The sequence below is a fragment of the Trichosurus vulpecula genome, chromosome 7 (assembly GCF_011100635.1).
Source record: "Trichosurus vulpecula isolate mTriVul1 chromosome 7, mTriVul1.pri, whole genome shotgun sequence".
Lineage (NCBI taxonomy): Eukaryota > Metazoa > Chordata > Mammalia > Diprotodontia > Phalangeridae > Trichosurus > Trichosurus vulpecula.
Window position 1 is genome coordinate 82,963,921 of NC_050579.1, and position 26,381 is coordinate 82,990,301.

At 38.9% G+C, this 26,381-nt stretch overlaps 1 protein-coding gene across 1 annotated transcript in view; it reads left to right on the forward strand.

Moving 5' to 3' along the window:
- Positions 1-26,381, forward strand: part of WDR27 (WD repeat domain 27) — a 176,540-nt gene that overhangs the window by 101,580 nt on the left and 48,579 nt on the right. The window contains 1 exon segment of the mRNA XM_036768210.1: positions 20,259-20,361. Coding sequence (XP_036624105.1) covers positions 20,259-20,361 — 103 coding nt within the window.

Below are 26,381 nucleotides of genomic sequence, written 5' to 3' on the forward strand. Positions count from 1 at the left end.
AAGATACTACATCCATGTTCACTCTCTCTAGTATTGGGTATGTCTTCCTACATGCTGGGCCTGGAGGAGGTGTAGTCAACCTTCTTGCTCCCTATGCCATTTCTAGGTCCTCCTCTTATCTATCACCTTTACTCAACCACCATCTATCTTCCTTTGTGGTTCACTCCATCCAGATAAATCACCCTATCCATATCCTGATGACTATTATCTACCATCCCTTCAGGTACCATATTTCTCTTCTTTCATAGCTAAATTCCTAGAAAAAGCTGTTTACTCTCATTGTCTCCGATTTCACACTGGCTCCTCACATCTCAACCTTTTGCTTACTCATTCATTCATTGATCACCATCATTGGCCATCAAGCATTTTATGTGATAGAATGTTTTATGTAAGAAGGTAACTTATGTGTAAGTGAACTCTTTTATTTGGTTCTCTGTCATTGTCCAATCCTAACCTTTATTCACTGAAGTAGAAGAATGATTTGAACACCTTTTCAAGGTATTTTTTTTTCATTTTGATTGTGAAATACCATCTTTATTAATCTTGTTAATAAAAATTTATTAATCTCTAATATCTTGACTTTTTTCTCACTTATTTTATATCATGTTTAATGTAAATTAACTTTGCCAAGAAGTGTGTTTTATTTTATTCATAGAGTGAATATTCATTGGGAACTTTTGCACTCCGATTTTCAATGTCAAAACTAAGCAACGAATTTGAGGTAATTTGACATATGAAGTAGATTTTAAAAAGTCCTAAAATACTTGAGATTTAACTTAAATTTTCTAGATCAATGATTCTCAAAGATTATGCCATGGCCTACTAGAGCATCAGGAATTTTACTAAGTGTGCTGTTATTTGTATGAAACTTACACTTGAAATTGTATGCATATGCATTCCCATGGAGTGCTACTAATTCTTCATAGCAAAGAATTATATTTTGGTGGGAGCTAAATATTTTAAGAACCATTGTTGCAAATAACTTAAAAATCTGAATCTCTTTGGCAGTGAAATTTATTCCTTATTATATTATTTTTTAAAAGTATATGGTGAAATAATTTGTATGCTGGTAAGAATTAGAAATAGAAGAGTTATATTTCAAACCCCTCACTCCCCAGTTTTCATCAGTATGTCTTCTGGATTTATTTAAATGCTACATTCTATCGATTTTTTTTCAATTTTTGCCTCCTAAGGAATTGTCTTGAATTTCCTTTCTCTGTTTTTAATAGATATTCCAGTTAAAGTACATAGAAACGTTTGGAAGAATTGTTGAAATAACAATGTTGGTATTATGAATGTAAAAAGATCCCTACGGAAATGAACTGAAGTTATGTTTTCCCTTTAATTAGAGTCAGTGTTAATGTGGTTAAAATAAAATACTTCTAAAGAAAATAACTGAAATTTTCTTAAAGTGTCAATATGAATTTGGTGATGTCTGCCTATAAACTGTCAAGAATATTATCTCTTGTATCCAGCTCATTCTCTCTACTCATGCAGATGCCATCTTAGTTTAGGCCCGCATCACTTCTCACTTAGATTATTGTAACTGTCTCCTAATTGGTCTCCCTGCCTCAAGTTTTTCCCCACACTCAAGTCCATTCTCCACATAGCTACCCAAATGTTTTTTCTTAAGCTCAGATCTGAGAATGTCACTTTCCCACTCAGTATACTTCAACAACTCCCTATTGCTTCCAGGACAAAATATAAATCTTAAAGAAAAGTTTAAAGCCCTTACAACTTGGCCCCAGCCTATCTTTCTAGAGATAGTACAGTTACACGGTCATCCCTTCCACATGACAGGAGTTAGGGGCACAGCACCCCCACGATATGGAAAGTCTGTGTATAATTTCCTTGGCCCTCTCTTTGTACCAGAGAAGTCTGATTTTTTTTTCTTTTTCTTTTATGGGGTGTTTACAGTACTTTATTGCAACATTTGGGTTAAGTATTTGTCCATAAGCTCTGTGTTGTCTTCTGGCCTTTGTATGTCATCTATGACTTCTGCAAAACTCCCCCAAAATTCTCATTTAATTTCTTATGCTGACCCATGGTATATCAAAACCATGGTGGGGAAAGTTGCGATGTGGAAAATGTAACTGTAGATTATTCACCTCTCTGCTCTCTGCAATCTAGCCAAACTGATTTCTCTGTTCCTCACTGATAACACTTTTATCTCCTATCTCCATTTCTTTCCACTGGCCTGCCCCGATATCTGGAATCCTTTCCCTCATCTCCACCTCAAAGAATTCAAAATACAGTTCGAGAACCACCTTCTAAAAAATTGGAGCCTTTCTTGTTTCCTCTTAGTACTAGTTCCCTCTCTCCTTAGCTACATTCTATTTAAAATACTTTCCAATTATTCTCTGTATAAAATTATAAATGCACTTATCCCCTGCATTAGAATGTAAACACTTTGAGAGCAAGGATTACTTCATTTTTTTGCCTTTGTTTTTCTAGTACCTGGCCCAGTGTCTGGCATTTAGCAGGTGCTTAATAAATTCATATTGATGAAGAATGAGCCAATGTGGTAAGGTGAAGAATATCCTGAGTGCACTAAAAAGAATCAGGGGCATGAGTTTTAGTCTTCGCTCTGCTACCAGTTTAGCTTTGTGATCTTGGCCATGTTACTTAACATTTCCAAGTTTCATTTTCCTAATCTGTAAGGGGGTTGGGCTAGAATCTAGCCCCCAGATAATCTTTAATATCTTTACCAGCCTTAGCAGTCAATGATTCATGAACATCCACTGGGTGATTTGCCTCTTAAATTAATGATAGGTTTACTGTCTTCCTAGGGCAGACAATGGGGTGCTGAAGATTTGAGGGAAACACTGATTTTGATATGGTTTCATTTTGTGACAGCAATGCTCATGCATTTGTGTTCTCCTAACACTAGGCTGACCCCAAAAGTCTGTCCTTGACCAGATGATGCCACATTGAATTGATTTCCTTACTTTTAGTTAATGAACTTAGTGCTAAATCCTACAAAAAAGTTATTGCAATAGAGAATGTATTGCATATTAAAAGTTTTTTAAGGATGTAAAAAGTAGTAAGGCATATCATGTAGGTCAACAAATTTAGTTATTTTACATTATCCTAAGTAATTCACAAATTATTGTGTATATGAAGATGACAAAAAACCTTGAAGATTGGTCAAACCTGATAATTATTGTGCATTTATGGTTTTTCCTGTGTGTAACTAATATTGGCAACTAATATTGCCAGAAGGAATCTGAAAACCATTGGGGAAGAGATGGGGCTACCTTCTTAACAATTGAAGTTATCCAAAGTGGAATGGGATACCTCAAGAGGTGGGCAGCCAGGATGGAGAAGGACTATGAGCTTTGCAACATATGAATGAAGATTTCTTAAAGGAACTAGGAATATTCATCCTGGAGAAAAGAAGACTCAGGATGGACCTGATAACTGTGTTCAACTATTTGAAGGGCTATCATATGAAAGAAGGATTAGATTTACTCAATTGGCCATAGAAAGCAGAAGTGGTGGGTCTCTTCCCCTTGGAGGATTTCAATTAGAGACTAGGTGACCACTTGTAGAGTTATAATGGGGATTCATTTCATGTTTGGCTTGAACTATGTGGCTGCTGAGATCCCTTCTAATTCTCAAGTTCTGTGAAAGGCCTCCATAGTACTTCTGCAGATTGAAGGTAAGGGATTCAGAAAGTAACATAGTTTTGGAAAGTGAACATCTACTTGGCTAACAAATTGGTGTCTGAGAATAGGATTTATATTTCTGGACTCCAACTTAAGAAGACAGAAATGACAGGCTTTTAGCCAAACATAAAATATACCTTCAGTTCCAATATTAGTAAAAATGTGTTCTCCTACAGTCTCAAAGATCTAAACAGAAGGGATTTAAATTGAAAAGGAAGCAAGGAACACAATATTTCTAAAACATAATTTATCATCATTTTTATCCTAAAACCTTTTTTCTGCTAAGTATGTCACCATCCTTCTTGATATCCAGGTTTGTAATCTCAGACTCAACTCCTTACTTTCTTCCTCCCTGCCATATCAACTAGGTCTATTGATTCTATGTCCATGATATTTTTAGAATCTGTCCTTTTCTTCACTCAAGCAACCACGACCCTAATTGAGGCTATCATCAACTCTCACTCGAGCTATTACAAAAGCTTCCTAATTGGTCTGTCTGCAGTCTCTTCTGTCCAATCTCTCCCCCACACAGTTAACAAAGTAATATTTCTATTACACAGGTTTGACCATGTCATTCCCCTGCTCAAAAAATCCCACTTTTAAAGCAGTCCCATTAAACTTTTGCACAGCTTTAATTGCTAGGAAGTTTGTTTGTCTTACTGACAACAAGCCTAACTTGCCTTTTTGCAACATTTATCTATTGCTTCTGTTCTCTCTGTGGCCAACAGAACAAATTGACATGACAGACCTTCAAATGGTTGGACATAGCCAACATAGGCTTCCTTAGTTTTCTTTTCTCTAGGTTAAATGTCCCCAATTCCTTCAAGCGGTTAAATTCCATTATGTCCATGAGTCACTGCAATGGTAATCAGGGCAGGATTTTATTTTTCTGTCAAGTGCCTTTAATGAGTCTGGCCTTTGTTTGAATGGGGCAGATAAAGTGGGACCTCTTGTCTTGGAATGCTTCTCAGCACTGGGGCAGATAAGAGTCATTGATTCATATATGATGTGATGCTTTCCCCTGCCCTGGTTTCCCACACCCTGGATGGTGAGCCTTGAGCCCCCAGGGCCCTAAGCAGAATATATGTGTTGGAAGGTTAGCCTTTCACTTTTGAGGGTACACTCATTGAAAGAGTGATGAGACTCTGGGCAAGCCATTGAAACCCTGCTTTGTAGAGGTAGCAGGACATACTGGGTAAAGTGCTAGATGTGTAGACCACTGAGTTGATGACCTCAGTGATAGCTATGGGTCCTAGAAAGTGGCCATCCAATTTCTGAGAGTGTTGGGAAGAATGGTGATAGTTTGTAGACAATAATTTGATCTTGAAGTCACTTCCCTAGAGACTGCTGCGAGTCATTTGAGCCTTATTGGCTGTCTGGGCCTGTTAGGAAGTATTATCCATACTACTTGGAATTTTACTGAAGAAGTAGTCTTTAGCTAGGTTGATTGTAAATGGCCATGAAGAATGAAAATTGCCTTGGCTGAAAACTATAGTCTGAGTGAAAGGGTGTGTTTTGGATGGATTAATGAACATTGTAGTTATAGATGCACACTGTGATGGAAAGGTAGAAATTTTTGGTTGTGATTCTAAAGATATTATTCCATGAATATCTGGGTCTTTGTCTTTGGCTCTTGTTCTAGGTATACCATTTTAAGAACAAGTGGATTTTGATATAGAGGACAGAGAAGAGGTGCGGCAGAAAGTGGAATATTAATTAATTCTCTCCCAGCTATTTGGAATGGAGGGACATAATAAATACCTTGCCCTTCCCTCATTTAGCTATAGCTAGGAAATTGAATTTCAGCAAATCACACTGATTATATTGAGAGGGCAGCTTTCTGTTATAAATAGATTTGGCCCCAGTCCCTCCAAAACTGACCTGCCCCTTGGGAAACTTGGGGTAACTGATTATCAGATCTGGCATAATTTGCCTTATTATTTTAAAAATATTGGGGCAGCTAGGTGGTGCAGTGAGTAGAGTACCAGCCCTGGAGTCAGGAGGACCTGAGTTTAAATCTGGCCTCAGACATTTGACAGATGTACTAGCTGTGTGACCTTGGGCAAGTCACTTAACCCCAATTGCCCTGCCCCCGCCAAAACAAAAATATTTTATTTGTTTTTATGAGCCAAGATCTACCTTCTCACCCTCTCACACTAATCCCACCTCCCCAAATGAGAACACAAGAGAAACAAAATCCGTTACAAACATATATAGTAAATCAAAACACATGTCCACATTGACCATGTCTAAAACTTTTTTTGTCTAATTTTGCATTCTGAGTTCTTCACCTCTTATCAGGAGGTAGCATGTTTCTTCATTAGTCCTCTGGAATTCTGGCTGATGAGAGTTCAGCAAAATAACATTCCATCACATTTACATACCATAACTTGTTTATCAATGCCCCAATTTATAGGCACTCCCTAAGCTTCTCATTCTTTGCCACCTCAAAAAGAGATAGAAATATTTTGTTTGCATCCTCAAAATTTGTTTTGCTTTGGACTCATTGCTCCCTTAACCTACTCTTCCTCTAATTCTCCTTCCACTCTTCTGCCCTTTCCTATTTCCATACTGAGTGAAATGTGCTTCTATACCCAACTTTCTCTCTGTGTGGTCTTTCTTCTTTTGAGCAGGTCAGCTGAGAGTGTGGTTCAAGTGTCAGCTACGCCCCTTAACCTCCTTTCTCTTTCTTTGTATAGATGTCTACTTGTGCACCCTTCTTGTGAGATAATTTTCCCTAATCTTCCTTTTCCTTCTCTCTCTGCACCCCACCTCCATTGTATTTCTCTTCCCCTCTCTTTCCTTAAGATCATCAAGACAAAATTGAACCACTCCCAGGTCTGGTCTAATCAGATTCCCTCTGATGGTCCCTCTGATCACCCTGATGATAGTGAGGTTCAGATGACAGATATAATCTCCCCATATTTGAACATAAGTAGTTTATCCTTGTTGAGATCTTTATCGTTGTTCATTCATTTTTACTTTTTTATGTTGTTTTTTACTTCTTTGTTTGAACTTCCAAGTTCCTCTCCAGTTGTAGTCTTTCCCCTCCCATCCTGAAATGCTTGAAAATCATCTATTTCATTCCAGGTTCATTTCCCTCTCCCCGTGACATTATACTTAGTTTTTCTAGCTAGGTTATTTCTGGCTTTAGATCCATATCCATTGCCTTCTGGAATGTAACAGCACCAACCTCATAGGGTTGTTGTGAGAATCAAATGAGATAACATTTGTAAAGCACTTAGCCCGGTGCCTAGCACCTAGTAGGTATTGTATAAATGCCTGTTCCATTCCAAGTTCTCTGCTCTTTGGAGTGGTGGCTACTAAATTGTGTGCGATCTTGGCTGTGGCTCCTTGGTACTTGAATTCTTTTTTTTCTGTCTTCTTATAATAGAAAGCATTTTTTTTTCTTTGACCTGAAAGCCCTGGATTTGGCTATGATATTCCTGGGAGTTTTCATTTTGGGGTTTCTTTCAGGAGATGTCTGATGATTTTTTTTCTATTTCCACTTTGCCTTTTGGCTCTAAGAGATCTAGAAAGTTTTGTTTGAAGATTTTTTGAAATATGATGTCTAGCCCCCTTTTAAATCATGGAATTCAGGTAGTCCAATGATTCTTATTTTTTTTTCCTCTTCCATCTGTTGTCTAGGTCAGTAGTTGTTTTGCTATGAAATACTTTACATTTTTTCTATTTTTTTCAGCCTTTTGACTTTATTTTTAATATTTCTTATTGATTCATAGAGTTATTGGCTTACATTTGGTTCATTCTAATTTTCAGGGAGTTTGTTGCTTAGGCAAAATTTTGAGTCTCTTGTGCCAAGCTGTTAATTGTGTTTCTAATTCTTTCTTCCACAGCTCCCATTTCTTTAAATGTTTTTCTCAAGATCTCTCATTCCATATATAAATTATTTTCAACTCTTGCTTCATTTCTTCCTAGAATTCTAGTTGACTTTGTTTTCAACCTGTGTTTTATCTGAGGCGTAGCTGTTTTGGCCCTTTTCTTCTGTATTTATGTCTTGAGCATCCCTGCCATCATAATAACTCATAATGGTGAGGTTCTTTTTTGTTTGCCTATCATTTCAGCCTACTTCTTGGTTTCGGACTTGATGTTAGGGTTGGACTCTGCCACATTTCTGGAGGGGAGGTCTAGGCTGGTCCAATTGTTGCTTTCTTGGGGGTGTTGAATGTGCTGTTATTCCTAGATCCAAAGGACAGGCTAGAGACATGCAAGCTTCCAGTGTTCCCAAAGTGGTTTCATCCAGGGCAAAGTCTGCTGCCCACCCTGGTCTGAGCTCCATAAGTTCCTGACCTGGGGTTTGGTCTGTGTAAGAGTAGACCGTTGTTGGGCTCTGCTCTGCCAGCTGGAAATCTCTCTTGGTTCTAAGTGGCAGAATGGTGGATTCCCCTTTGGTCTGGCATTCCTACTCTGATTATTCCTATGCATGCTAGGAAGATGCTGGAAATGAGAGCTGCTTTTCCCCTAGGTTCTGAGCCACACCACTGTTTCTGGATTCTGAACATCCTCCTTTCTCAGTACACCGCCCAGGGCCACCCTACCTGGGAATGCAATATCAAGTGCAGCTCCCTTTATCACTGTGTCCTGTTCCCCAACCATCTTATCTCCTCAGACTTCCCTCTCCAATACTCCTCAACCCCCTCCACTCTCTATTTAGGACTTGACTTATGCAAAAGATGAGCTGCACTACTAACTCTTGTAGAAGGGTTATTGAAAAGCTAGCAAGATGAGTTATGATTAGGATATGTGACTTAATTAGAGCAAAAGTAGTGGGTAAGGTCTCATGCAGGTCATCTGACATCATATTTTTTCCCTTCAGTTGAGAAAGAGTGGTTCTGGTCTTCATTACCTGGCAAACATGAGAGTGTAGGAGCCTTTTGATTAGTTTCTTTCTGAAGGGTGGATCAGCAGGCTTCTGCTTGGGTCTTCTACTCACTCATGACTGCCTGGAGTCCTTTATGAACCTAGGACAGTTATTGGTCCATTGCCATACATCTTTTAGGAACATCTACATGTCTCATCTGTAGAGTTATTGTGCAAAATTCTATTTTTATTATATGAGTCAATATTATATTGCATATTCCTCCTAAACTAGGAATTTCCCTTGGTTGTTTATATATTTGATGGTCTCTTTCTCAAGCAAAATAGTGGATGTTTATTTGGCGAGGTTCAGCTAGATAGGAGTCCTAATGGCAATTACTGACAGATTCCTGAGTGAAAAGATTTGGGGAGTAGAAGACTCATTAAAAGTCTTTGGAGGTAGAGGATGTACTGTATAAACATCTGTGTGGCTGTTAACTGAAGTTGTTTTAGGAGAACCTTGAGATGAGAGGAACTGGGCTCTTAAGTGTATAGTTAGTAATGTAGTTGGGATGTAAGGCTGAAATGAAATGTGGGGAGTTCAGTAATAAAATTATAGTGACTATGGCCCAATGTCACTAAGTAACAGGTTCTTACCTCTATCATGGATACATACTGAGGAAAAGGAATGGTCTCAAGAGGTCCTATTAAGTAAGCATTAACAGCTGAGCCTGATGCACTCAGCTTATTATTGATTTATTATTTGTTAGTGTTCTATAGGTCAGGCAGCTTTACTACAGACCAGGATACCCAAGACATACCCAGTGGAATAGACATGAGATATGTTATGCTCTCTTAGTTGCCTTCTTACATAGGCATCCAAATAGAACAAATGGCACTCAGAGAAGGGAAGTGACCCACAGAACCCAGACCAGTGCAGTATGGCTGTACTGTCTTACTGCACCCAGGGCCTTTTGTTCATTTTTACTCTTCCCTTTATCTGGCAGAGTGATGGGACCAGGATAAAGAAGACACCACCAGTGTTCTGTTGCTCATCATCCTCTAAGGATACAAAATATTTATAGTCCTTATCAGTGTGCTTCTCACCATAGAGCTGTGCCTTCTCCATTTCCTGCTCCTGTGAGCCAATGCCATGTGTTAACATTGGGAAGTTAAAAGAGGCTGCTAGAAACCTTTGGGATGCTAAATCTGGTTCTTGATTCAGGTATATAAATTATATGTCATCATAGACTGTATGTCCTCTGTGCCTTTTGCCTCCAGAACTTGTAGGTCATGGAGTGTTGTCTACTGACCAGGTTGAAGTGGCTGAAATGAATTTGTCATGGTATAGACCAGGGGTGGAGAACCTGCAGCCCTGAGGCTGCATGTGGCCCTCTAGGCCCTCAAGTGCCACCCTTTGACTGAATTCTTTGGATTCAACTGAATCCCAAAGGATTTGTTTTGTAAATTTGGATTCAGTCAAAGGGCTGCACTTGAGCACCTAGGGGGTCACAATGTGGCCTCGAGGCCTCAGGCTCCCCACCCCTGCCAATAGATAGAGAACTTAAATGTGAGTGCTCCCAGATGGAGTTTAGAGGGGAATACAATAAGTACAGGGCCCCTTTCAGATAGTTCCCTATGATTCTTAGGGACTGGAGAGGGAACTGAGTGGAGGCTCTGGTCTTTGTCTAAATGTAAAAATGATCTCGCTGCTGTTCCTTAATGAGAGAATTACAGAATCACAGAACCTCAGAATTAGAAGAAACCTCAGTGGTCATCTAGTCTAGGGCTTCTTAAATTTTTTCCACTCCCAATGCCATTTTGGCAGTTTGTTGATGTTGCATGGCCTGAGAGCATGCCCAGTATAAAGTGCTCATGCTTTGTGGTTAGAACCAAGGCTGTAGTGAAGTTGTACAATGCAAAACTGACAACCACTGCCAGAAACACCTTGGATTCATTATGCATTTGATTTTTAATTAATTTTTGGTCATTGCACATTCAGAAATCTTTTGCTGTTGCTACATTTTCTGTGACCCCATATGGGGTCATGACCTATAGTTTAAAAAGCGCTGTACTCCATACAGGAACCCTTTCTATAATATCCCTGACAATTGATTATCCATCTTCCAATCGAAGACCTTTGGTTATGAGGAACTCACTACTTCTTTTTTTTAAATTTTTTTATTTTTAGTTTACAACACTCGGTTCTACATAATTTCGGGTTCCAGATTTTCCTCCCCCTCTTCTCCCCTCCCTCCCCAAGATGGCATGGAATCCGATACATCCTCCACATATAACTTCACATTGAACCTATTTACACACTAGTCAAGTTGTGAAGAAGAATCATGACCAATGGAATGACTCACGAGAAAGAAGAAACAGAACCAAAAAACCCCCAAAAACAAAACAAAAGTGAGAAAAAAAGGGGAAAAAAGGCAAGCATAAAGGGTGCCTCAATCTGCATTCATACTTCATAGTTCTTTCTCTGGATGTAGACAGCACTCTGCATCGTGAGTCCTTTGGAGTTGTCTTTGCACCTTGTGTTGCTGAGAAGAGCAAAGTCTACCAGGATTAGTCCTCATAGAATCCATATATCTGTAGTTGTGTATAATGTTCTCCCAGCTCCGCTCCGCTCACTCAGCATTACATCGTGTAGGCTTCTCCAGGTTGTTATGAAGTCTGTATCATCCCCATTTCTTATAGCACAATAGCATTCCATTACCTTCATACACCACAACTTGTTCAGCCATTCCCCAATTGATGGGCATTCCCCTGATTTCCAACTCTTAGACACTACAAAAAGAGCCGCTATAAATATTTTTGTACATATGGGTCCTTTTCCCACCTATGCGGTCTTCCTGGGATACAACCCCAGAAGTGGTATTGCTGGGTCAAAGGGCATGAACATTTTTATAGCCCTTTGGGTACAGTTCCAAATTGCTCTCCAGAATGGCTGGACCAGTTCACAACTCCACCAGCAATGCAACAATGCTCCAATTTTCCTACATCCCCTCTAGCAACCATCATTTTCCTGTTTTGTTATTTTAGCCAATCTGACAGGAGAGATGTGGTATCTAAGAGTTGTTTTGATTTGCATTTCTCCAATCAGTAGTGATTCCGAGCACCTTTTCACATGCCTATAGATATCTTCAATTTCCTCCTCTGAAAACTGCCTGCTCATATCCCCTGACCATTTTTCAATTGGGGAATGACCTTCCACTCCTCTATATTTGGCTCAGTTGCCTGTAGATCTTAGAAATGAAGCCTTTATCAGAGACACTGGTTGCAAAGATCCTCTCCCAACCCTCTGCTTCCCTCCCAATCCCTGCCGCATTGGCTTTTTTCATACAAAAACATTTCAATTTAACATGATCAAAATTATCCATTTTGCATTTTGTAATGCTCTCTACCTCTTGTTGTGTCATGAATTCTTTTCTTTTCCATAAATCTCATAGGTAAACTATTCCTTGTTCTCCCAAATTGCTTATAGTATCAGCCTTTATTCCTAAATCATGAACCCAATTTGACTTTATTTTGGTATATGGTGTAAGATATTGGTCCATGCCCAGTTTCTGCCCTACCATTTTCCAATTTTCCCAGCAGTTTTTGTGAAATAATGAATTCTTAACCCAGAAGCTGGATTCTTTGGGTTTATCAAAGAGTAGATTGCTATAGTTGTTGACTTCTCCATCTTATCTACCTCTTATTCCACTGATCCACAACTCTGTTTCTTAGCCAGTACCGGGTAGTTTTGATGACTGCTGCTCTATATACAGTTTAATATCTGTTATGGCTAGGCCACCTTCCCTAGCATTTCTTTTCATTAATGCCCTATATATTCTAGACCTCTTGTTCTTCCAGATGAATTTTGTTATTATTCTATCCACCTCTGTAAAATAATTTTTTGGTAGTTCAATTGGTATGGAGCTGAATAGATAGATTAATTTATGTAAAATAGTTGTTTTTATTACATTAGCTTGGCCTAACCATGAGCAACCAATATTTTTCCATTTATTTAGATCTGACTTTATTCGTGTGAAAACTCTTTCATAATCATGTTCATATAGTCCCTGGGTTTGTCTTGGCAGATAGACTCCCAAATATTTTATACTGTCTACAGTAACTTTGAATGGAATTTCTTTTTCTATCTCTTGCTGTTGGGCTTTGTTAGTAATGCATAGGAATGCTGAGGATTTATGTGGGTTTATTTTATATCCTGCTACTTTGCTCAAGTTGTTTATTATTTCAAGTAGTTTTTTACTTGATTCTCTAGGATTCTCTAAGTAAATCATCATATCATCTGCAAAAAGTGATAATTTAGTTTCTTCTTTGCCTATTCTAATTCCTTCAATTTCTTTTTCTTCTCTTATTGCTACAGCTAACGTTTCTAGTACAAAATTGAATAGTAGGGGTGATAATGGACATCCTTGTTTCATCCCTGATCTTATTGGGAATGCATCTAGCTTATCCCCATTACAAATAATGCTTGTTCATGGTTTTAGGTAGATGCTATTTATAATTTTAAGGAAGGCTCCATTTATTCCTATGCTTTCTAGGGTTTTTAATAGGAATGGGTGTTGTATTTTGAAACTCACTACTTCTAAGACAAGCTTTTAAAGGCCTTCATGACCTGGTCACTTTTTGCCTTTTTAACCTTCTTACTCCCATCCATGTTTTCTGTGATTCAATGACACTGGTCCACTTATTGTTCTCCACACAAGACACTCTGTGCAATTTCATTGATTGTCTCCCATGCCTGGAATTCTCTTCCTTCTTGTCTTTATCTTCTGGCTTCTGTGACCTCCTTCAAATCTCATCCAAAATCCTCCCTTCTTTAAGAAGCCTTATCTGGTCCCCCTTAAGGCTAGTGCCTTCTCGCTGAGATTATATCCAATTTACCCTACAAATATATTGTTTATATGTAATTGTTTGCATGTTGTCCCCCTCCATTAGATTGTGAGTTTCTTGAGGGAAGGGACTATTTTTGTCTTTCTTTGTATCTCCAGCTGTTAGTACATTGCTTGGCACGTTGTAGGTGCTTTATAAATGCCTTTCGATTTGACAACCAGTTATACTTTTTGAGAGCTCTAATTTTTAGAAAGTTTTTCTTTACATCAAATCTAGTTGTGGCTTATTGAAACCTCCACTGATCTCTCCTATTTCTACCCTCTGGGACTACACAGAACAAGTCTGATCTCTCTTCCACATGGAAGCCTTTCCAATACTTGAAGATAGCTATTGTATTCCTTCTAACAAATAATCCTTATATTCTATAATTTTTCAGTCCTTTGCTAACCCTGGTCATCTTCTTCTGGAGTCACTTCAGCTAGTGCCTCAAACTAAACTTCATCCTGCAGATGTGGTCTGACTGGGGCAGAATCTAGCAGAACCATCTTCTCTCTTGTTTTGAACAGTTTCAATGAGCACAATAAGCATTAATTAATGCTTTGCCTGGGATCACTCTAGCTATTTTAGCTGTCATGTTACAATGCTGACTTATGGTGACCTTGCAGTCCACCAAAATTACATGCTTTTTCCCACACAAAGTGTTGTCTAGACATGCCTTCTCCGGCTGGTATTTGTGGAATGGATTTTTTTTTATTCCAAGGGAGGACTTTATATTTGTCCAAATTAGGTTTCATTTAATTATATTTAACCCATAATTCAAGCCCTGGGTCTTTGCTACTCAGTGTACTAGGTAGCCTTTTCAATTTTGTGTCATTAGAATGTTGAATTGCCATCATAGATATGCTTTTGTACAACTTTTAGATAAAAATGTCAGTGACACAAATGTTGAACAGTATTAGGAAAAGGGCAAATCCCTGAGATCTACTCTAAACTCAGCATCCCCACGGATTTGGTTGCTTTAGGTAGGACCAGATATTTTTGCTTGTGTGAGAGAACATTGGCTAAGTTATTGTGAACTTTGAGACTGACTTATATTGAAGTATAACTGATTAAATTAGAATGGCCAATGGTTCTGATATTTGTTGTGTTGGTAAATTATCTGGGGATGCTCTAGCTTGTGGTACTCTTTCTGTTGTGATGCAATCAATGGCTTCCTGCAGGGAAAGCTGCCAACTTTAGAATGTAGGCCTCCATGGCCAAAAGCTCTATTTTCTACACAGTCTGCATATTTGCAGTTCAGCGAAGGGAAACTAGTGATGAACTTGGAATCACATAGTTGGAGTTTGAATCCTGGTCCTGCCTCTTACTTCCCATATGACTTTGCTCAAATCACTTAGTTCCTCTGGGTCTCAATTTCTTCATCTATAAAATGAGTGGCTTGGCTTCTCTGATAGGTACCTACGGTATTTCCCCATGTCTAAGACACACCTTAATTTTGGGGCCTGAAATTTGAAAAAAAATGTATTACATAAAGTTATTGAACTCAAGTTTTATTCATCTGTTCATAGCTTTCAGGCATCTTTTGGGCAAGTCTGGTGCGTGTACGTGTGCTTAGTCCATTCTGTTTCATGAACCTGAAGCACCAATTGTGTCTTCCTTTGAAATCAGTAACCTTTTTTTTCATCAGCAATTCTTCTTGCCTCATGCTGAACCATCTTTGTGGACACAGGAATTCCAATTGCCCTTTGCTCTTTAATCCATATCTTCAGTTCCCTTTCTAAATCGGGCCACTTTGCTGACTTGCCTCTCATGGTCTTCTTCTGCTGTGGTGTTTTCAGTAGGGTTTCTTCTTCCCATAGCCAGTCTCAGATTGTTTTCTCAGTTGGAGGAGGACCAAACTTACGTTCAGCAGCACGATTTCCATTCACTTCTGCAAACTGGATCACTTTTACTTGAATTCAGTACTATACAAAAATCTTTTCTGAGCCATTTTTGGTCAGAACGTGGCAAAATGTAACCTGACGTACTGATAACAAATGTGAAAGAATGAGCGCAAAAACAAACAAGTGCAAAAAAGCAGGAAATGCAAGTAAAAAAACTACAACAATGAGTGCAAAAACAAGCATGAAAAAGCAGGAAATGCAAGTAAAAAATATACAACCACTGTATAAGATGCACCCAGTTTTTAGACCCCAAATTTTTCGAAAAGGGGTGCATCTTATGTATGGGGAAATATGGTACCAGTTCTAGATCTAAGATATACTTTGAGACTTTTTGAGGAGTAGACACTGGACTGCAGCTAGATGGGTTTTAGATCAGACTGAAATATGCTCCCTATTATGATATTTGAGGTATGTGTCATAGCTACTGATGCTTCAAGTAGATCAAGACTGGGGCAAGGTAAGCCGTTTTTTTTGGTAGTAAGATGACCATCCTCAAGCATGACTCTGGTCATATGTTGTAACAAGGGTAAAGTGGGGCACAAACACCATTAGTATGCCACAAGCTCTAGAAGTCCCTGGAGCTCATGGACTCTTGAGACATTTTCCCATACGATGATTGTGTCAACTTTATGGAGAGACAAAAAATCTTTTTGAGAGATGATGTGTCCATGATGCTTCTGCTCTTTGTACTTGACCCATCATACCATGATTGTCTAAAGGTCCTGGCCTGTCGTGGCAATATAGATCAAGCTGGAGAAGCATATAGTCAGTTTATTGACCAGTGAGTCCCTAAGGGTGGAAAAGAGTTGAAATATTCATGATTTTTGTGAACTCATTCCTTACAATTCTGTAATTGGATGCAGCACATCTTTGAGAGACTAGAGAAAAAAATCAGTTTCTTAAATGGCCACATAGGTTGTCATTGAGGGGAGTCTGAACTCTGCCAATATTAGAGCCGCCAGGGTATGCTAGAAGGCAACTGCTTTGTAAGTTTATCATGTTTGTTATCTGTGTTGTTAGCCTTGTTCTTATTTATCTATTCTCTCAGGAATTCTAGTATTTTAGCAGAATTCAATGGGTGGCTATTATGTACGAAAGAATTACAATATGATCCCTATATTTCTAGTGAATGTGACCAGTATATTTTGGTGTGCAATTTCCTTGAAAGGGCTTTATTAAATTAGATGTTTAGGTATTTAAATGCTTGACACTAATTAACCAGCTCAATGTTTATGGTCTATTGAAAGTTGCTGGGTTTCCTTTCAAAAACCTTAATTAATATTAAAAAAAATCCTTTATAGTCATCATAGTTTTGGCATCTACCTTACAGGATTGTTATGAGGTTCAAGTGGGGTATTTATAAATCTCTTAGCATAGTGCCTGGCACATAGTAGGCAATTAATAAATTCTTGTTCCTTTCACTTCCCCCCAGTCACATAATAGTTAATAATGATTGCTAACATTTTCTCTACAGCACTTTATTGTTTGCAGAGAGCTATACACGTATCACTTTATCTTTACAACAACCCTGGGAGGTAGGTGCTATTATTTCAATTTTGCAGATGAGAAAACTGAGGCAGATAGAGGTTAAATGATTTGTCCAGGGGCACACAGAGCTAGTGAGTATCTGAGAGGCAGTATTTCAACTCGTATCTCTGACTCCGGTTCCATTGCTGTCTCCATCATGTGATTTAGCTGCCTAAGCAGTAGACAAATCAAGCTTGGTTGAATTGTCATGGCTAAACACAAGTCAGGGAAACTTGAGGGCAAAGTTCATGTCTTGTGCATCTTAAATATCCCCTGACGGTACTGTATTCAGCAGAGTATTAACTTTCTAGTTAGCTTTCAGAAAGTAGTTGATTGATTCATTGATTGGAAAGGACATTGACAAATCATTGCATTCATCTCACTATCTCTCCAAAATTGTGCCTAAATGACTTATTCTCATCCTCATTTTTAAAAGATTCTCTGTTGAGGAGAGGATTCTGGGAAGATGGCAGAGTAGGTCAGAAAATTTCAAGCTCTCCAGATTTTCCTCCACAAAAGAGAGATAAAATAGAGCCTCTGGGTGAACATAGAGCCTTGAAAACAAATAAGAGAAGGGACAGAACTGGGGTTCCCTTGGGACAGTTGGAGAAGACCTGATTTCCTCCTGGTGAAGAGTAAACACCTCCAGGCTAGGGGCCCGCTTTAACAACTAGCCTCAAGTTGCTTAAACAACAAGCCACAAGCCCTGGAGTTAGTTGGTTTGAGAGGCTGCCTTGGCCCCAGACTCAGGAACTTTTACTGGCCCCCTGCCCCCCACAGTGACTGGAGTTGGGTGTCCGAGCTGGGGAAGATTGAGGCAACTTCTGCTGACAAGGAAGGCCAGACCCAGCTGTGCTGCGGAGAGTGGAGGGGGTGAGAAGGAACCAGCACATGCCCAGTGAGTGCAGAAGCAGTGGGGTGGGGATGCTATTGGCTGTGAGCACTTAGAGGAGGCTGGAGGTCTTGGTTTGAATTCAAGGTCAGACATGTTATAAACATACTTACACTGTCTAGGAATAAACAATACTCATTGGAAGGCCAAGAAGGTTTTAATTATATCTTACATTTATTCTTCCTGAATAAATGGGTACATTCCCTGAACAGAGTACAGGAGAAAGTACAAAGGACTCAGATGGACGCTAGTCCTTTTATTGACCCCCTCCCCCCTTCGAATCTCCCACCAGGCTCTTCATTGGACAGATGGAACCCCCTGACTGCCTATGTCATGCCCTCCTCAAATGACTCCTTTAAGCATGCCTACAAGCATCTAACCTTTCACCAGACCCCAGAGGCCTAGTCTGTGCTAGATCAAAGCCGTGATTAGAACTAGTTCTAATCAGTCACCTGATTTATGTTCTGCTAAGTTAGGAAGGGGGGGTCAGGGGGGCAGGGGGAGAGGGATACTTTCAACTCTGTGGAAACAAAACTGCTCCCCTGTTTCTTACAGAGGGGAGAACTGAAGAGAATCAGATGGTGCCAGAGGCACCATCCCCCATAACCAGGACTAGAGGTGATCATAAAAACTAAATTATTACCGCCCCCCCCCCCAAATGCACAGGCAAAATAGAAAGAATCCAACCATAGACAGCTACTATGGGAATAGAGAAGACTGGGGTTCATCTTCAGAGGAGGGTACTGAAACAAAGAAACCCTCTTCTGCTCCAAAGAGTAATGTCAAATGGTCACCAGCCCAAAAAGAATTCATTGAAGAACTTAAAAAAGACTTTAAAAATCAAATGAGAAAAATGGAGGAAAAATTAAAAAGAAAAATAAGAATAATACAAGAAAAACAAGATTATGACAAGCAAGTCAACCAATTAGGAAAGGAGATCTAGAATGTTAAGGAAGAAAATGACTCCTTGAAAATTAGAATTGGGCAAAGGGAAGCCAGCAAAGTTATAAGAGTTGAAGAAATAAAAAAAATAAATATTGAAAAAATAGATTGTGAAACATCTCATAAGAAAAACAATGGATCTAGAGAACAGATTAAGAAGAGAAAACATAAAAATAATTGGACTACCTGAAAGTTCTAATCAAAAAAAAATCTTAATACAATAATACAAGAAATAATTAAAGAAAATTGTCCTGAAGCATTAGAACAAGAGGAGAAAATAGAAATAGAAAACATCTATCAATCACCACTGGAAAGAGATCCTATGAGGAAAACCCACAGGAATATTATAGTCAAATTCTGAAACCCCCAGCTCAAGCATAAAATATTATGAGCAGCAAGAAAAAAACACTTCAAATATGGTGCCCCAGTTAGAATCCCACAGGATCTAGCGTAGGCAACACTAAAAGATCACAGGTCTTGGAACACTGGGGAAACTTGGAACACTATATATGGAAGAGCAAAAGAATTGGGCCTCTGGCCGAAAATATCATGCCCAGTGTCTATATATGTATGTATACATGTATATGTATGTATCTATAGCTATAGAGAAACATATCGAAACTTAAATGTAGCCTGGGGGTAGCGTGGAAGAACAAAGTAAAAAAGTATGCAGCAGAGAGCAGAAGAAAACTTACAAGGAAGCAAAGAAAAGATGGACAGCTCTCAACACAATGGGTATTATTTATCATACAGGCTTTCTTGAAATGAAAATTTATTGTTACATATTTTAAATCCTCTCAGGTTCTGTTATGCACATGACATACTTTTTTTCTTTCTTACTTTGTATTTAAGTTCCACTATTTAAATTTATGGTATGTTTTTGTTTCTTTTCTATATTCTGCATTTGTGTTCTGGCCTTTGAGTCTAAAATAAAATAAATTTAAAAAAAAGTTTTCCTGCTGTGCTTCCTGTTATCCTAAGAATGTCTAGAAGTTTCAAAAACAAAGTTAAATTGATTTCACTAGAATATTTTAAGTAAAATAAATGCTATATAGCAGTTCTGTGAATAGGGTTGCGAAATGAAACTGATGATATTTCATATTTCATTTGAATGTAGCAAGTTCAGAAAGCTTGTGAATCACTTACCTAAATCAAGATAGAAAATTTTTTTTTGTCATTCATTTGTTTCAGTCGTGTCTGACTCTTTGTGATCCCATTTGGGATTTTCTTGGCAAAGGTGCTGGAGTGGTTTGTCATTTTCTTCTCCAGCTTATTTTACCGACGAGGAACTGAGGCAAACAGAGTTAAGTGACTTGCCCAGGGTCACATGGCTTGAGGTCAGATTTGAACTCAGAAAGATGAGTCTTCCTAAGTCCAGGTCCAATACTCTATCTACTGTGCCACCTTGCTGCCAGAAAACTTTATCTTATTTAAAAGGAAATCTTTAGGGTAACATATTCCTAATCATCCTTACTGTCAAAAAGTTCTTTCTTCTCTGTAGAAATGGAAAACAGATGCTCAGTTTCTTTCTTTACTCATAGCTTTACTAAAATTTATTATTAAATTTAAATTATTAAACTTTATTATGGACATGATTTTCACCGTTTCTGTTTCCCTTTGAAGGTGCGAACGTCGTTTTGAAGGACATCTTAACCGCTGCCATCCCTGTGAAATTTCCATAAGCCCTTGTGGGAGATATATAGCCTGTGGATCAGAGGACAAATGTGTATGTGGTACAGTGAAATGTTATTTAAACTTGAAATCTTTAGGTGGATAAAATGTTGTTTGTGGCTAAAGTGTAAAGACCTATATGTAGGGAAAGAATTAAGCAAAATCATTTTCCATCCTGCATCTCAACTGTGAATATGAGGCTATTTCATAGATATATAGAGTTTTTTTTTAAACCAGACCTCTTCCTCTCCCTCTCCCTTTCCTTCTTCTTCTCCCTCTCCCTTGCAGGAACCCTGAGGGTCTTCCCCTCCCAGTTCAAATTTTTTTTTGAGTTTTGATTAAAGGGGCCATTCTTTGATTAACTTCTTAAAGAGGCCTATTCACTGAATGGGCCTTACCTCACTCAAAGTGAGAACCTGAAAAGACCTTAGCCTAAATGGGCCAAGGTCTCCCAATGCATCCTGGGCCATCTCCAGTTGTCTTGGTGAATATCAGGCCACTGGACCCAAATGGCTCTGGAGGAGAAAGTAAGTCTGGTGACCTTCCACAGCCCTCCCTCACTCAAAGCAAAGTCAACTGCAAGTCATGTCATCATTTCTCCAATGTCATGGTCCTCTTTGAAAACGAAGAACAAACACAACATTATAGTACAGGGTGTCTGGACACATAGGCAGTTGATGGCAATGTGGAGTTATTGCATCAAGTTCATGTGAATCTTGCAACCTTTGCATCACAAATGATGAAAATCATATTGAAGATGTTATTTGTTAATATTCCAATTAAATAAAATGTTGTTGAAAATTTCATTCATTTCTTGAAAATATGCATTTTTGCCTATGTGTCCAGACTTTAGGAACACCCTGTATACATCTTTTTCTTTATAAATTTACCAAAATAATTGCCAATTTGTGATATATATTTTAAAATGTATTACATATACTTGCACAAAAATTCTCCACAGAAGTCCTACTTTGATGCTGTATCATGATGTTTTGATCCTTTTCATTCATCCATCTTTCTACTACGTCTATCTATCTATCTGTCTATCCATCTATCTGTCTCTCTGTCTATCTCTCTAATTGTCTGTCTGCCTGCTTTCTATCTTTAAAGTTTGCATCAATAAAACAAAAACTTGTTCTGCCTGGTCCCAGAATGAGAAAGGGACACCCGGTTAAAGTTGGAAAGAGGCAAATAATTTGCTTGCTTTTGGGGAGAAATTCCTCAATATTAGAGCTATCCACAAGGCTGCCTCTGAAAGTAGTCATTCAGTTAGTCAATGAATGTTTGACTGCTATCTACCATGCACTGTGATAAGTGATGGGGATACAAATATGTAAGAGATAGTCTTTTCTCTCAAGGAGTGAGGAGACAACACACAAAAAGGAGGCTGAAAATCCAGGGGGTGGGGATGGATGGAGAAATTTGGAAAAGTCCAAAGGTTTCCTTTTGCTGGAGGTCTTTAAGCAAATGCCATCTGAACCCTTGTATCATAGACCACAGAAGAAATCTTGTTCAGGTAATGGTTGGATTGTACAGCTTCTTCTATCTCTGAGACTCAGTGAAACCCTTGAAGGTCCCAGCAAACTTCAAAATAAAAAGAGAATTACTGGTTTTACAATATAATCATTGTATCACAATGATTCAGAGGAGAAAATATTTTCTGTTGGTTTAAATTAAAAAAATTAAAAATCCAAAGTATTTAAAATAAAAATTCTAGGAAGCATATTTCAAACTGGGCTGTAGTCAATCAATTGATGTACACGGTTGAACTTCTGTAGCACATCTGATACCTGAAGGTTGCTGCAGGTGATTTCAGTGCCAGGGGACTGCCCTAGATTGCGTAGGTTTGCTAACTTCCTGCAGGTGCCTGCCTCCAGCCAGGGAGAAGATAGGCAGCCAAAAACACATTATCATTCTCTGGATGTATATCAGGATTTAAATTTAAATATTTCTTTCATATTAATGCAGTCTTAATCATTCTCATCACAGAATTCCTGTATCCAGGTGAGTATTTGTTTTGTAGGTATGGAAACAGAATTGATATGAGAATTCAGATAAGTTTTATTGCTTGCTCAGTCGATGATGCCATGTTTTCTCTTAGTGACAGGTTCATTTAATTTAACAAACATATGGACCACCTACTCTCGTTACAATCTAACTAGAATTAAGACATTATAAAGACCTAGGAAGTAATTCCAGGCAACATATAAAGAAATCCTTGATAGTGTGACAGATAATATATTCAAGGTTTGGGGAATTTAAAATGCGAGAGTATTGTAGGGTGACTTTTGTCAAGGAAGTCTTCGTGGAGGTGGTAGGTCTTGGCCTGGACCTTGAAAGAAGTGTGGTGTGATTTATCATCCTTTTGGCCTTGGTTTCTCCATTTGCAAAGGGGGGGGGTTGACATAGATAATTTCTGATATTCCTTTGAGTTCTAAAAGAAGAGTGTGAAAAGTATTTTAGAACAAAGTAAGAAACATTCCTAATTCACATATTCATTTCATCAAACAGCTGGGTAGCATGGTGGGTAGAATGCTGAATTTAGAGAGGGGGCACATGAGTTCAAATCCTGCCTCAGACATACAACTAACTGTGATCCTGAGCAAGTCACTCAACGTCTCTCAGCATCAGTTTTCTCATTTATAAAATGAGGAAGATAATAGCTCTTACCTCAACGTGTCATGAGAGATCAAATGATGCCTGTAAAGAACTTTGCAAACCTCAAAGCCATATGTAATTGCTCTCTATTATTGTTATTGGTATAACTAATAGAGCACCACCTTTGTCAGAGGTATTTTATTGAGTAATGGGGAAGTGCAAAATCATATAAGGTGTAGCTGCTGCCCTCCAAAGGCTTGCAATTGAATGGGCACACGTGCATACAGACTGAGGCAGTATAGAAGCCACACAACTGAAACTACTCTCTCCTCAAACTTCCTTAGGGTGTGTTTGCATTTCTCCTTTGCTCATCACCCTTTTACCTTGACTCCTACTCCTTTTATACTTGAAGCATCCCTCCTACTCTGTTTTAAGCTTTTGAGCTCTCTCTTGCAGGAACAATGCTGGTTTTCATCTTTGCATCCTTAAAATTTATTATGACTACCAGAAGGATCTGGAGAACTCCAAGAAGCAAGTTCTAGGGAGCTGGCTGAAACACATTAAATTAAAAAAAAAACCCAAACCAAAAATACAAAGCCTTTGCCCAGGGTTACATAGCTAGTACATGTCAGAATTGGGATTTGAATTGAAGTCTTCCTGACTACAAGCCAAGAACTAAATACAGTGTTGATAAGGTCAGAGGGCCAGTGTGTGGTCAAAGAAGATAGTGTGATTTATATGGGACCTTTCAGATCAGTGCGGATTCAGAGGAAACAACATAGCATGGGGTGGGGGGTTGGTGTCATTGTGGGCAACCCTATTCAGGGTTAGTTACTAATGGAGCCAGTGTGTGATATGAGCAGGTGGATAAGAGGCTTGGGATGGGATCAGATGGATCTTTGTAGTGACTGGGGGTGTGCAGTGTAGGCTCTGGTGGGTCAGGATGAAGCTGATATATCAGTAAGAGACTGGAGATTGGGGAAGAAACAGTGGCAGGTCCAGGGATGTCTAAGAGGTAAATCTAACTTGACTTTATCCCGACTCCCAGCTCTGGGAAGTTTAAGCACTATACTCCTTAATTCAGTTCAACAACTATTAATGAATGGCTCTTACATGGAAATCACAGTGCCAGATTCTGGACGTAACTGCCTTATTCTGCCTGTCTTGCAGGTGGTATGTACTTAATAAATGCATTGGATAAATTGGATGAGTGGAATACACAAAATACAATAGGTGTTAAGAATAGTGTGGTGATGAGTGACGGTGTCATGGAGCGGGGGTTGGTGGGTATGACTTGAGGCTTGAAGGATGGGTACTGTAGGGATATAGATGGTGAGGAAGAATGGCATTACAGACAGAGAATACAAAGCACAAAGATGCATGTTGAGGAATTTAAGACATTTATTAAGTACCTATGTGGGCACCAAAGTCCTGTCTTGATATTTGATCATGGCATAGAGGTGAACCTGACTCCTGGAAGGTTTTCCTAACAGAGGGAAATCTGGTTGATTTTACCAAGCCAGAAAAACTTTGAATATGGTCCTGAGAACAGACTATGTATGCCGTTTGAAATGAGGACCAACTTAAGTAAGGAAAGGATGACTTATCATCAGAAGGTTTTTAGACCATGGTAATATATGATGGTTTTACTTAGTGAATGTTTCCATGACCCAGAAGCACATCACAAGCCACCTGTGCCGCCTTATTCTGTGTATTTCTTGTCAGCGTTCTCCTATACATCCTCCAGAGAGGAGCTTCCCAATGAGGTGAAGGCTTTTCTTGAGAACTTTTTAAATTTTGTGGGTACCAGGCCAGCATTTAGGGAGCTGGGAATTAAAGAGTGGAGGACAGTGTAGAGTTGAAATGGGTGGCTATTGGGTTGAGGTTGGAGAGGAAAAAGGTGTAATCAGAGCAGAACTTGTAAAAGTACTGAGAGGCAGGGGGATTGGAGGTCTTGAAGAGAGCAAAGAGAAATGCAGGTGTTGGAAGGTTGAAGAATAGGGAAAGGTGGAATGTTTGAAACTTAATGTCAGATAAGTGACTATTAGGTTTTCTAATTGGTGAAGTGGAATGATTACGGACAATGGCAAGGGCTGGTGTTGATGATGCCTCAGATCTCTTACCACTATAGTCCTGAAGTGCAAATCTAACCATCCCTCACCCCCTTTCCCAAACTTCCCTGTTTGTATTAGGGACACCACCACCCTCCAGGTATGTATCTTTAGAGTTTATCTTTGATTCTTCACATTCCGCCCTACCCCTACCCCTTCCAGTTATTTCCTATTTCTTATCAATTCCATGTGCACATTATCTTTCCCATCCTTCCCCTTGTCTCCATTCACACAGCCATCCCCCTACTTGAGGCAACAGCCTTGTCATTGGTCTCCTTTCCTCAAATATCTCCCCTCTACCATCCATCCTGCACACAGAAGGCAAAGCATTTTGGAAGACTAAAGCACAGATTCGACTATCTCTTTCCTCTACTCCAAAAAGTCCAGTGGCTTCTTGCCATGCCTGAGATAAAATACAAACCCCTTTATTTTCTAGTTCCAGTTCTTCACAATCTTCTTTCAACAAATGTTTTCTGGCTTATTACATATTGTGTTCCAGCCAAACCAGTGTCCATGCCTCAGCACAGGCTAAATCCTATATCTGGAATGTAATCTTACTTTACCTCTCTCTGCCTCTTAGAAACCCTGGCTTCCTTGAAAGGTCATCTTAAATGCTATCTCATTCGTGAGGTTTTCCAATGTACTCCTCAAATTACTCTGTAATTAATTCATGTATTGTTGTTATTCAGTCATTCAGTTATATCTTACTCTTTGTGACCCCATGGTGATTTGCCATATCCTTCTCCAGTGGCAAATAGAGGTTAAGTGACTTGCCCAGGGTCACATAGCTAGCAAATGTCTGAGGCTGGATTTGAACTCAGGTCTTCCTGACTCGAGGCCCAGCACTCTATCCACTGAGCCACCTACCTTATATTTATATATATTTAGCGTTTATTCCTATGTGTTGTTTTTTTCCCCTAATAAACATAAACTCCTTGAGGTACAGACAGTGTCTAGCACAGCTTAATAAATGTTGACTCATTGATACTACAGTGTAGGCACTTAATACATGTTGATTCATGAATCAATTTGGGTGACTCTTTATATCAGTTACATTTTTGCAGTAAATGATGATTCATGGTCAACTCTTTTTGCCCCCTTATATTTCACACGAAACAGATCAAAATACAAACTGACTCTTTTTTAAGCAGCCTCCTTCAGTGAAAGTGATGGAGTATTGCAAAAGGAAGCAAGAGCGTTAAGGATCACACACTTTTTAGGCCATCTAAGAAGATTAATTATCGTGATGACGAGCTACAGGTGAGACATTTCTGGCCAGATCAGTGAGTTGCTAACAGTGCTGTGGACATTCTCACCATAAATGACACCGGGAGAAGTAAACAACCTGCAGCTCAGTGGGAACAGA